We start from the raw sequence: 13,730 nt of genomic DNA on the forward strand, positions 1-13,730 counted from the left end.
TCATTTAGCCAGGATGGGAAACCTTTTCCATCTTGGGCCTGAATGATTAGTTTGGATTCCAGTATTGCAGGGGGCATAGGTGCTGGCTTCTAGAGGCCAAGGCAGTTTTGCCCCCCCTCCGTGTTTTTTTGAGGGGTGGGTAGGCCCCCTGAATGTTCAGAGGGTGCTTGGTTCCACCTCCTGGCTCCGTGAGATGTTAGGACATCCCATCAGTTCCCCTCAATCAACTTGAGAAGATGACACCTCTGGGCAGGGGCTTGGAGTTTGGGTCGATTTGGACCCCTTCCGATTCCACAGGTGTATGATTCCGAGGGCCACATTTTCCTGTGGGCAACCTTCCAGGGTCCACATGCTGGTGGTGGGAGGGGCCAGAGGTAAAAGTAGGTGGGGCAAAAAACGTAAGGGCAGATAAAGAGGTCTGGATGATGCTATTCAGCACCCTCCTCATCCTGTTGTTTATGTTTTTAGATATGCTGCAAGCCGCCCAGAGTGGCTAGGGAAACCCAGCCAGATGAGTGGAGTATAATAATAAAATTATTATTATTATTATTATTATTATTATTATTATTATTATTATTATTATTATTACAGTGATACCTCAGGTTACATATGCTTCAGGTTACATATGCTTCAGGTTACACACTCCGCTAACCCAGAAATAGTGCTTCAGGTTAAGAACTTTGCTTCAGGATAAGAACAGAAATCGGGCTCCGGCAGCGTGGCAGCAGCAGGAGGCCTCATTAGCTAAAGTGGTGCTTAAGGTTAAGAACAGCTTCAGGTTAAGAACGGACCTCTGGAACGAATTAGATACTTAATCTGAGGTACCACTGTACTGTGTCATGCAGAAGCTGGAATGATCCCATGTGAGTCTCAGGCTTGCACAAATTCTCCAGGAAGAGGAACTCCCAACAGCATTTTGCTTCATTTCTGCTGAATATTTAGGGTTTTTTTTGGATGCAAACAGGGGTTTGTGGTTTATAACAAACTCAGGTTCGTTTAACCAAGGCTTCTTGGTAGTGGCGCTCGCCCTGTGGAATGCCCTCCCATCAGATGTCAAAGCGATAAACAACTACCTGACATTCAGAAGACATCTTAAGGCAGCCCTGTTCAGGGAAGTTTTTAATGTGTGACATTTTAGTGTATTTTTGGTCTCTGTGGAAGTCGCCCAGAGTGGCTGGGGAGGCCCAGCCAGATGGGCGGGGTACAAACAATAAATTATTATTATTATTATTATTAAGGCTTGGAGTTGACTTGCTTTGAAAGTGACCAGAGTATTTTATAAGCCCCACCAATGACAAGCCGAGAGTTTCATGAAAAAGAAGCATGGCTAAAGTTGTGCTCTGGATCAGAGGGGGAGACAAAAGGGGGACATCCAGGGCAGGTGGGGCTCACTTTGGCTCATTCCGGCTTGTGAGTGCCACACTAAACTATGGCTTACCGTGACGTGCCAATGCAGCCATTACGTTTGCTCTGACAGCAATGGGTTCTACGAGAATAAATGGTAAAATATCATAATAACACTAGAATAATAATTCCTATATTCTTATCTTCTGGGGTGTCTTGGATGTGAGGCAACAGCCACCTGAGAAATTGATGGTGTTTTCTTTTGGGTGCTTTCTACTGGGTGATGGCTGTTCTCCTTCTGCTTCTTTGGCATTGAGAGGTAGGGTTAGGTTTGGGGTTAATGTTGGAGGTAGGGTTAGGTTAGGGTTGGGTTTAGGGTTAGGATTAGGGTTGGAGGTAGGGTTACGGTTAAGGTTGGGCAAGATCAAGTGCAGAGTTTGCAAAACTTGGGTCTCCAGCTGTTTTTGGACTACAGTTCCCATCATCCCTGACCACCAGTCCCGTTCACTAGGGACGATAGGAGTTGTAGTCCAAAAACAGCCAGAGACCCAAATTTGGGAAACCGCGATCTACTGGGAAGAGTTACTTGGCCTTACTTGAGCCTGAGCTGTTTGGTTTCTTTGAACAAAGAGTTACCGTATTTTTTGCTCTATAAGACGCACCAGACCACAAGATGCATCTACAGTGGTGCCCCGCAAGACGAATGCCTCGCAAGACGGAAAACTCGCTAGACGAAAGAGTTTTCCGTTTTGGAGGTGCTTTGCAAAATGAATTTCCTATGGGCTTGCTTTGCAAGATGACAATGTCTTGCGAGTTCCTGCTGGGTTTTTTTCCTTCCCCCCCTTTTTCTAAGCCGCTAAGCCGCTTATCAGCTGATCCGATCAGCAGATAAGCCGCTAAAAGCCGCTAATAGCGCTAATAGCGCTAATCCGCTAATCCTTCAATGGGCTTGCTTCGCAAAACGAAAAAACCGCTAGACGAAGAGAATCACAGAACGGATTCTTTTCGTCTTGCGAGGCACCACTGTAGTTTTTGGAGGAGGAAAACAAGAAAAAAAAATATTCTGAATCTCAGAAGCCAGAACAGCAAGAGGGATCGCTGCGCAGTGAAAGCAGCATTCCCTCTTGCTGTTCTGGCTTCTGGGATAGCTGCGCAGCCTGCATTCGCTCCATAAGACGCACACACATTTCCCCTTACTTTTTAGGAGAGGAAAAGTGAGTCTTACAGAGCAAAAAATACGGTAACTACACTGATGCTTTGTGAGTTATTTTTGACCTGACCCGGGCACCTGCCTCTGACAACATGGGAATTGCAGGTGGTGAGCTCAATGTCGGGGGGAGCGTGTCTTCATGGCGCCTGGGGTGGGCGCACCAAAATGCTCCCTCGAAAAAACTGTGCCTCAGGGCAATGCTTCCCGCCCTTGCTATGCCTCAGGGAGAGCTCACTGTTGCATTCAGGTCCTACTTGCAGAATCCCATTTAGCATTTGGTTGGCAGCTTTAGGAACAGGATACTGGATGAGGTGGGGCTGTGGCCTGATCCTGTTTTATATTCCTATGCCATGAGGAAGGCCAGCAGTTGGGAATGGGAAGCAGTGCAGGGAAAGGCATCCCTGCTCCTTCTCCTCTCACAGATCCGTACCTGTTTCCAGAAATGTGAGGAGAGGTCTTGCATCGCGTAGCTTGCATCGGGGAGCTTGCGCTAGGTTCCTTTTGTTTTGTTCTCCGCCACGCTCTCACTGTTACACAAACGCCGATATCGCTCTGTTAAAAAGTTCCCTTTGTTGAGAGCTTTGCAAAGTCTTTCTTTCTCCTGACAAGTATTGCAATGCGAGGGCCTTAAAAAAAATAAAATAAAAATGACAACATCTCTCCTTCGCTGCGCTGCGTTGTGGGCGTCGGTGCTTTTTGGAGCTGCCACAGACGGCAGTGCAAACATATATTTACCAAAGCTTTTAAAAAATGTGAATTATTAATAAACAGGGTAGGTTTTAAAAACTGAGGAAAGGGGGAGGAAAAGGGGGGGGCTGTGGCTGAGAAGACTTGCCTGCACGCTCTAGTGATTTGCATTTGAAAGTAATTCTTACATGATTGACAAGTAAATCCTTTAAAATGTGGTATTTATAATGGAAAGGCTCATATCGCCTTGAACCGCAGCCTGTACTGTGGGAGAAAGATGGGTGTGTATATATAGAGACAGTGCTGCTACTTATGAATTATACTGGGGAACTGAAGTAGGAAACACTTTTTCCTTTTTGCTAAAATGGGCAAGGTGATGTCAAAGCTATTTAGAACATTTACCTGTTCGCTCTGTTGTCTTGGGATGGGGGTTGTAATGGATGTACCAAGAGGAAGAAGAATTTGCCCTAAACAGCCTTTGTGCTCATGCATGCCCTATCTTGAAGGAAATTTGACACCTCTTTGACACATATCGAGTCTGGGGACCACATTTAGGATGCAATGGGGCGCTCCCATTTGTTCATCCGCCTCTGCTGGTTTCACATACCGAAAGGGAAGTGGGGGCGACTTTGGTAACTAAAGGGTGTTTAGGGGAGCGAAATCTTCCCTGCTTTGCATCCTCCACTCCAGCCCCTCCCAGTTTCCTCCCAGTCAAACTCACTTCTGGTACAGTGGTGCCCCGCAAGACGAATGCCTCGCAAGACGAAAAACCCACTAGACGAAAGGGTTTTCCGTTTTTCGATGCGCTTCGCAAGACGAATTTCCCTATGGGCTTGCTTCGCAAAACGAAAAAGTCTTGCGAGTCTTGCGATTTTTTTTGCTTTCCCCCCTTTTTCTAAGCTGCTAAGCTGCTAATAGCCTTTTAGCCGCTAAGCCTTTAATAGCCGCTAAACCGCTAATAGCGCTAATCCGCTAAGCCGCTAATAGGGTTGCTTCGCAAGACGAAGAAACCGCTAGACGAAGAGACTCGCAGAACGGATTAATTTCATCTTGCGAGGCACCACTGTATTTGAACCAGATTAGGGGGGAAATAGGGACGTGGGTACTGGGATGCGGGTGGCGCTGTGGGTAAATCCTCAGCGCCTAGGGCTTGCCGATCGCTTGGTCGGTGGTTCGAATCCCCGCGGCGGGGTGAGCTCCTGTCTGTGGTCCCAGCTCCTGCCCACCTAGCAGTTTGAAAGCACCCTAAAAAGTGCAAGTAGATAAATAGGTACCACTTTCTAGCGGGAAGGTAAACGGCGTTTCCGTGTGCTGCGTTGGTGCCGGCTCGCCAGAGCAGCTTTGTCACGCTGGCCACGTGACCCAGAAGTGTCTCCGGACAGCGCTGGCCCCCGGCCTCTTAAGTGAGATGGGCACACAACCCTAGAGTCGGACACGACTGGCCCGTACGGGCAGGGGTACCTTTACCTTTACCTTTAGGGACGTGGGTGGCGCTGTAGGTTAAACCACTGAGCCTAGGGCTTGCCGATCAGATGGTCGGTGGTTCGAATCCCCACGACAGGGTGAGCTCCCGTTGCTCGGTCCCTGCTGCTGCCCACCTAGCAGTTCGAAAGCACGTCAAAGTGCAAATACATAAATAGGTACCACTCCAGCGGGAAGGTAAACGGCATTTCCGTGCGCTGCTCTGGTTCGCCAGAAGTGGCTTAGTCATCCTGGCCACATGACCCAGAAGCTGTACCCCGGCTCCCTTGGCCACTAATGCGAGATGAGCACCACAACCCCAGAGTCGGCCGCGACTGGACCTAACAGTCAGGGGTCCTTTTACCTTTACTTTAGGGGGCAAATGGGCTACAGTGACAACAGGGCCTGATTTAGGTTTGATGAGGCCCTAAGCTACTGAAGATAATGGGGCCCTTTATATGTCCAGCTGTCCTTTGTCAACAACAAATTGTTGCTGTTTTTTGTGTTGAATATATGCTATATGGTAATTTATGGACTTAATAGGTATCTAAAGCGATTTGCACATAACAAAATATGTATTTTATCAAAGTAATTGTTGAACTGAAATACAGTTAAGAGGAAGTATATTAATAGTGAAATAATTATTAAGCTCTAACTTAAAATGATTTTTTATTCATAACAAACTTAATAACGCAAACACATTGGCATTTGGCAATAACAAAAGTTCCTTTAGAAACACAATTTACAAAGACTCATAATCTAGTCTCTCGAAACTTGCTATAACATGGAATAATAATTGTGGGTTTTATTTTATTTGTTTTTTTATCTTATATTTTGAAAATGTGCATCCAGTTTTTTCCCCCTTTAAATTTTTTTGGGGGCCCCCAAGAGAGTGGGGCCCTAAGCTATATCTTGTTTATCTTATACAAAGCGCTAGGAGGCGAGGTCCAGGCAGGGGAAAGATTCACCCCTGTGCAACTTTGGGGAAAATATTTGGTCCCCTTCTCCCATCACTGTCAGCGGGGCAGATCCGTGAACTAGGTTTCCCCAAGCCAATGTCCTCCAGATGTTGAAGGAGTGCTGCTCTCATCCCCCTAATGGTTGGTCATGCTTTCTGATGGGAGTTGTAGTCAAAAGCTTCGGGTTAAGGAAGACTGAAATAAACAAACGTGGGTGCTTCTGCCATATCCAGTTGGTTCTGAATTTCTAGGCCAAAAATCTCATTCAGACATGTATGTTTACATACCCTCCAGGGACCCTATTTTGCAGGGAGAGTCCTGGGATTATGAAAGCCATCTTGGTTTCTGATTTGATCCTGGAATGTCTCAATTTTCCCCACCAGCGCCACTGAGCTTGGGGAGGGGGAACGCCGGCAGCAGCGGTTTCTGATGGAGCATCCTGTTGTCTCTTTCTGGTTGCTGCTGCTGGCCTCCTCCAATAATAATAATAATAATAATAATAATAATAATAATAATAATAATAATTTTTATTTATACCCCGCCCTCCCCAGCCAAGACTGGGCTCAGGGCGGCAAACACCAGGTATAAAACAATTGATTAAAATACAACTTAAAAACAAGATTAAAATACAACATTAAAATGCGGCCTCATTTCAGTGGAAACTCAAATCAAAAACTTTTTGGGGGGATGAAAATGTCAAATCTTCACCAAGGCCAACTATCCAGACGGGTCCTACATGGGCCGGAAAAAAGCCAGGGAAGTCCCCAAATAGGAGGTCCGTCACAGAAGGAGAAAGGAAAAAGGAAAGAGGGGGAGGGGATCAAGTTGATTGCAAGCCTGCGAAAAGAAATCAGATCCCGCAGGGCCCTGGTCTCGTGAGACAGAGCGTTCCACCAGGCAGGGGCCAGTGTTGAGAAGGCCCTGGCTTTGGTTGAGGCTAATCTAACTTCCTTAGGGCCCTCTATGGGACCTCTAGGGTGTTGCTATTTATGGACCTTAAGGTCCTCCGTGGGGCATACCAGGAGAGGCGGTCCCATAGGTACGAGGGTCCTAGGTCATGGAGGGCTTTAAAGGTCAAAACCAGCACCTTAAACCTGACCCTGTACTCCACCAGGAGCCAGTGCAGCTGGAAAAGCAGCTCATAATGGCCGGTGGAGAGCAGGCATAGAGGAGGAGAAGTTGCCGGTACTGAGGCCCAGCCCCATGGGACGTGCCAGCTCTGAGGGGCAGGCAGAGGCCAGGGCCTCCCTGAGAGGGAAGAAAGGACGAGGAGTCTTGATTATTATTATTATTATTTTTAAATGCTTCGTGCATCTGTGTCCAATCTTGCCCCTTCCTAAATAAATTAAAACAAAATTGGGATTAAGTGGTTTTCTCAGGACAGTGGAGGGCTTGTGTACTGTGTCCCGTTGGTGAAGCGGTGGTGGCATTCAGCCTTCTTCTGACAGAAAATGTTCTGTAGGCTGGGGAGGGACAAAAAATGTGTGTGTGTGTGTGTGTGTGTGTGTGTGTCTGTCAAGGAGGGTCATTTGCAGGGAGTGAGAAATGTCCCTGTTTTTCATCTGAGGAAAGTTAGAGGGTATGTGCTTATCATGTGCTGACTGTCTGCCGATCGTACAATTAGTCTCCTTTTTTAAAACAACAACAACAACCCTGTGCTGTTGCATTGAAACTGGGTGATTATAAAAGTTCTACTTTTGATGGCTCCAGAGTTCCAGAGCTTCTCCCTGCTTCCTTAGAGAGGTCTGAGGATTGAACCAAGGCCTTTTGCATGCTCTTCTATGGAGCTATTCCATTCATTTTTTTTTATTAAATATTTATTAGATTTTCACAAATTTTTAAAAACACATACAATACACACAGTACAAAAATATACATACAATAACGAACAAACACGTATAATTTCAACTCCTTTTTTCTTACTTACTTCATCAACTTCCCCATACCTCCCCTTTCTGCGTTCCAATTCCCAAAATTATTTCAGCAAATCCTTCCCCTTAATTTTATCCACTTTTTCCTTTTCTTTTACTTAATCTTTTATAGCAGTAATCCCTTACTTTATATAACCACAACATTTTAACATTCATTAATCTTGCAATATTTTTTAAGATACATTTTAAATTTCTTCCAATCTTCTTCCGCTGTCTCTTTCCCCTGGTCTCGGATTCTGTCAGTCATTTCAGCCAGTCCCATGTAGTCAATCACCTTCATCTGCCACTCTTCCAAGGTGGGTAGATCTTGTGTCTTCCAATACTTTGCTATAAGTATTCTTGCTGCCGTTGTAGCATACATAAAGAATGTTCTGTCTCTCTTTGACACCAATTGGCCGACAATGCCCAAGAGAAAGCCCTCTGGTTTCTTAGGAAAAGTACATTTAAGTACCTTTTTCATTTCATTATATATCATTTCCCAGAAGGCCTTAATCTTCGGGCACGTCCATGGAGCTATTCCATTCAGCTTGCAAGCCTAACACATAGATCCCCTTTCTGGGTTGTTCGAGTTTCTGTCAGCTCAAGCTGAACAAACCTTTTGCATCTGCTTTTGCAGGAAGCCTTGCTTTGCGCTCAGGTATTCCAGAGACTTCTGCGATTGTGCTTTTCGTACCGTTCCAGCACATTTGCTCTGTATGGCAACCTTGCATTTTAGAACCTGCTCCTAGCCGTTAATGAACAGTGGGTGTCAGATTTGTACAATATAGAGTTTGCTTCCTTTTTTTTTAATGCATCGGAAACAATGGAGAATGCAATTAATTATTGCCATTCATTTTCCTCCAAGGCAAAGCACGTGTTCTTAAAAGGGTTGGGATGAAAGTAAAACCTAAACAGGAGTATGATTAATGGGAAACAATTATTTGGTGGTGAGCCACTTTGTTTCGGATTCCAAGACAGTTTTATTTGAAACTATGGGGAACTTCATACCAGAGGATTAGAGACAGCAAGTGTAGCAAATACAGTGGTACCTCGGGTTACATACGCTTCAGGTTACATACGCTTCAGGTTACAGATTCCGCTAACCCAGAAATAGTGCTTCAGGTTAAGAACTTTGCTTCAGGATGAGAACAGAAATCGTGCTCTGGCGGCGCGGCAGCAGCAGCAGGAGGCCCCATTAGCTAAAGTGGTACTTCAGGTTAAGAACAGTTTCAGGTTAAGTACGGACCTCCGGAACGAAGTAAGTATTTAACCTGAGGTACCACTGTACTGGTTCAGCTGCCATGAAAAGGCATTATGCGATTGAGCCTTAGGCGCCTTCCTTCATGTGCTCCGAGTCAATCACTCACTCACTGATCAATGCAAACCATAATTTGCTGTTACAACCAACCTAGCAAACTGTAATTTGCACCCAGCCTCCGTACCAGAATTTAAACCGATGGTTTGCAGGGGAAATGCAAACCCTAGTTTATTGGTTTGGATGCAGGGGCAAACTATTGCTTCTGCTAAATTGTGGCCTTCCAATTACATCCGGAAGGGAGGAAGGGTCTTGATTCCCCTTTGCCAATCTTCTGCTGGCCACATGCCAGGAATGTCTGTGGCTATCCTGCACATGAACACTCGCAAACATATACACACGTGTATAGGCACATGCAGACACCCCGGCCGATCAATCAACTGTTGAATGGGGAGTGTACGATTTACATCCCCATCCATCTGCTGTGTTCAGCGGGGGAATTTAAACCTCTGCATCCACCCCAACATTGTCTGCTTTATTGTTATTTGGGGAACCTGTAAACATGGTTTGAACCATCCCTTGCATTACCTAGTTATAGATTAACTTTTTATGCCACTGTGCATTGGGTGAGGTAGAATCCACAGAGCACATTTTACTAAGCTGTCCCAGCTACAACGATTTAAGACAGTATCTTATAACTCCATACTTATCCCAGCTCAGTTCCCGACAAAGAGGAAAGCAGACAGCATATCTGCTAAATAAGTCTTCTGGGAAAACAACTTTGTCAGTGGCTAAATTTCTTTTCCTGGCACTCAAGTGTCGGAAACGTATAACTGAATGCCTTGATGTGGGTTATCTGTGAGAGGTCTAGTACTGTGGCCCTACCTTATTTATGTACCCCTATGATGTTATAGTTTATAATTATTGTGTTTTATTTCTGACTATCGGTCGAATAAAGGATATTGATTGATTGATTGATTAACTTTTGGCATTCATCCTGTGCTTTCGCTATGGTGAATCCCTGGTTGTGTTGCAAATTTGGGTGAAAGCATTCTTTCCTTCTGGTTTGTGGTGTGTGGACACTTCTTTCTCTTTTCTGTGCTCTCTTTCTTTCTCTCAGCTTGGATAATTTTAGTAGGTCTGACAAAGAGGTTAAAAGGGGGGCAAGCGATTTTTTAAATTTTCGATAACCTTTTGCAATGCTTATTCTGTAGCTCGCAGACCTCTGAGTCTGGCATGCTGGCAGAGATGAACAGCTGGAGTTTATGACCCATCACTTTACTTGTTCATGGTGTTCAAAAAAGCATGTCTGCCCAGGATGTCCAGAGTTTCTTCCAGCCCTTGTCCTCATGGATGTCTCGGGTCTATGAGGCTGTCCAAGAAGCAGGCGACTCCATATCTTCTTCCTTCGCCAACCTGGGAAGCAAAGCGGATCCCCATCCCACCGAAGAAGGAGACGAGGGCTTAGAAGACAGCGATGATGGGTCTTATGAACGTTACTCTGAAGCTTCAGACGATGGAAGCACCTTTAGCCAGGAGAGTGGAGAATCTGATGACTTCTCATCATCTGCTCATGACCCTACTTCTCTGGAGTCTTCCTGTGCTTCAGACCTGGGTCTTCGTTGGCACGAAGGAGACAAGAGCAGCCCCACCTTCTCAGATCAGTATCTGGATGATGATCCCTTGACATCCCATGGACTCTATCCAAGCTACAAGGGCTACCAACTTATGGAAACCATCCTGGAGGAAGAGGAGCATTCCAAGCAGAGTAAGAATCTTCTACATAACTGTGATGGTAAGTTGGTGTCCTCCTACGCTCTTTATTTTGCACACACTCTCCAAAAACAAAACAAAACATGGGCTTGCTGCCCCAAAGGCTGATCCCTTTCACTTCCTACCACATGACTTCCTGTTCTTACACAGTACATTTCTCTCCCTCTACTTTATATCATTGGTTGGCAGGGAAATGCAAGGTGTAATGACATCGGGACATGGGGCAGGTTATGTCAAAAGTTATGAAAGCAGAGGCAGCCATATCCCCTCCATCTCCATACTTACCGTATTTTTCGCCCTATAGGATGCACTTTTTCCCCTCCAAAAATGAAGGGGAAATGTGTGTGCGTCCTATGGGGCGAATGCAGGCTTTTGCTGAAGCCTGGAGAGCGAGAGGGGCCGGTGCGCACCGACCCCTCTCGCTCTCCAGGCTTCGCGGACCTCTCCGCAAGCAGCGGGAGCGCTCCCGCTGCTTGGGGAGAGTTGCCAGCATGCTGAAGCCTGCGCGCACTGAGATCAGCGCGTCCAGGCTTCGCAGACCTCTCCGCAAGCAGCGGGAGCCAGCGCTGGGCTCCCACGGCTTGCAGAGAGCTGCCTCTTTGGGGGCTGGGGTCGGGGGAAGCTCGGGCCTCCCCTGCCCCAGCCCCGCGCCTGGGGGGGAAATACTTTCCCCCCTTTATTTCCCCCCCAAAAAACTAGGTGCGCCTTATGGGATGGTGCGTCCTATAGGGCGAAAAATACGGTACTTGCAGATAATGCTTCGCAGAGGATTATTATTATTAGCAACTCCTTACGGCAGATTATGATTCCTAGAGATTCCAACTTTATCCTGTGCTAATCCTGCATCTGACAGCATTGGGGAAGAGATGCGTTCTGCATCGCTGAAGCCGATGAAGTTAGTTGATCCAGAATGCTGGTTCTAAATTGTGGCAGTCATGCATTATTACAAGCCAGGGTTGCCCTACGGCAGGAAATTTTCGGACACAGCAGGTATTTCCCGGACATTAGCAGCATCTGGACGGAACGAAATTTAAGCTCAACAGCTTTTTGTGTCCGGGTTTTCACTTTTTGACATATGGCAACCCTGTGACAAGCCATTGCACAAAAATGTATTTGGGGCCCCCACTCTCAATTTAGTTTGATTATGAACCAGTATCTAATTCCATGCCTTCTGACCAGAGGTGAAACATTTGTTATGAGAAGAAGAAATCTAATTTACTATGAAGTACATATCTTAAGAATGCATATAAGTTATAGGCGCATCTTTATGCATAATGTTAATTGACATGACAAAGATATATCAGAATATATTGGCAGAAAGTTGGATGGCTTAAGATATGCTTGCTGGCATCTCTATATCAGCACATGTCTTAGCCTTTGAGAAATTTCCACCATCACCCCTTGTATTGGTTGGCGGTGGGTGCATGCCTGTCAGAGAGGGAAAAAATAAAAGCTAATCAGAACTATAATACAACTGTCCCTTGTGTTGAAATTATTGTATATGATCATTTATGAATATTTCCTGGTTTCTTGAGGCTGGGTTTATTTATTTATTGTTTATTTAGATATTTATAAAACACACTTTCATAAACAAATCAGGGTATAACATTAAAAACATGTCACAATTACAGCAATGAAACCACCCATAAATATGGGTTGGTAAAATATTCGCATTCCGAACAACAGAGGTTTCAGAAGATCACAAAAAGAAGACAGGGAGGGTGACTCCTTCTGTACCTCTAGTGGCAAGGAGTTCCACAGGACACCACTTGACATGGTAAAGGCCAACTGAGCCTCAGGGGCATTGGGGACCTTCAAAAGCACCCCAGAAGATCTCTGTGAATAGGATTGGAGCATAAGGAATCAGGCAGTCCTGAAGGTGTGAATTTGTTGGGGTTTGTGAATTAATGCCTTGAACCAGGCTAGGTAGTGAATTGGTAGCTGGTTGCACTAACAAACCTTTATGGCCCTTACATGTGAGCTGAATTCAGAGACATCTCCAGCTATGGGAGATTTCTGATTCTGTACGGTAGTTATAAAAACTTGCGGATGCAAGCTCTGATTAAGTTCCTAACTGCCACTGCAAATCCCCCTCCCTCCAATCTGTTTTGGAAATACCACAACAATTTTGATGTCTTCATGAGTGAGTCCAAAAGCAATGCCTCCTCTGTACATGCCAATTTAGAGATCAGACTTTGTTTCACGGCACCAAGATTCTCAGGACGCCTCTTTGCTGCAAAAACGCCACGTGGGAAAACCACACGCTTCTCCACGTTCGCCCTATGAGATCCTCCTAAGGCCTTCACGCCACCTCTCAAGACGTACTTGCTTTTCTGCTGGAGGCATGAACTAAATATCTTCCCCACGCCAGTTGGAGATACAACATGGACAAAGAGAAACAAGTGTTGGCTGGCGAAGGAGAAAGCAAGCCTTGACGTTCCACAGAAAGTCCAATTTCTGGACACAGATTCTGAGACTGAATACGGATTCTCTCCAGGCAATTCAGACGTTTGTCCCTTTGCAGTGCCTCTCTGAAACATTATTGACATCTCTGCAGCACACAGGGTTCTTTCTCCCTTGTTTTCTCTGCCGGTTTCCTCTGTGTTTGGTGCCAGACAGCTTTTCCACTGCTTCTTCTCTGCACGTATAACCAGGGTTTCCCAAACTTGGATCTCTGTCTGTTTTTGGACTACAACTCCCATTGTCCCTAGCCAGCAGGACCAGTGCTCAGGCATGATGGGAGATGTAGCCCAAAACCAGCCAGAGACCCAAGTTTGGGGAACCCTGCCTTAACCATTAACATTTAGTCCCATCCCTTCAGAGTTCTGGGCTGGGCCTGACTTCAGTGTGTCCCTCCATCCCTAGTCCTGTTCCGGGAACTGTTAAGTTAAGGGCCAGTGTGGTGTAGTGGTTAAGAGTGGTGGACTCGTAATCTGGTGAACTGGGTTTGATTCCCCACTCCTCCACATGCAGCTGCTGGGTGACCTTGGGCTAGTCACATTTCTCTGAAGTCTCTCAGCCCCACTCACCTCACAGAGTGTTTGTTGTGGGGGAGGAAGGGAAAGGAGATTGTTAGCCGCTTTGAGACTCCTTAAGAAGAAGAAGACTTTGGATTTGATATCCCGCTTTAT

At 45.9% G+C, this 13,730-nt stretch overlaps 1 protein-coding gene and 1 long non-coding RNA gene across 7 annotated transcripts in view; one reads left to right on the forward strand and one right to left on the reverse strand.

Annotated features, from left to right (window-relative positions):
* SYT16 (synaptotagmin 16) overlaps window positions 1–13,730 on the forward strand; it is a 110,584-nt gene that overhangs the window by 57,421 nt on the left and 39,433 nt on the right. For 5 of the 6 annotated variants that reach the window (XM_083518506.1, XM_083518508.1, XM_083518507.1 and 2 more), the window contains one exon: window positions 10,041–10,621. The exons of the other annotated variant lie outside the window; for it this stretch is intronic. In XM_083518506.1, coding sequence (XP_083374632.1) covers window positions 10,132–10,621 — 490 coding nt within the window. In that variant the 5' untranslated portion in view covers window positions 10,041–10,131. The remainder of the gene's footprint in view (window positions 1–10,040; window positions 10,622–13,730) is intronic. 6 annotated transcript variants of the gene reach the window in all.
* The window catches only part of LOC310685841, a 177,841-nt gene that overhangs the window by 7,956 nt on the left and 156,155 nt on the right, over window positions 1–13,730 (reverse strand). The gene's annotated exons all lie outside the window — the stretch shown is intronic.

This window comes from Podarcis liolepis (assembly GCF_965112155.1).
Source record: "Podarcis liolepis genome assembly, chromosome: 1".
In the NCBI taxonomy this organism is placed as follows: Eukaryota; Metazoa; Chordata; class Lepidosauria; order Squamata; family Lacertidae; genus Podarcis; species Podarcis liolepis.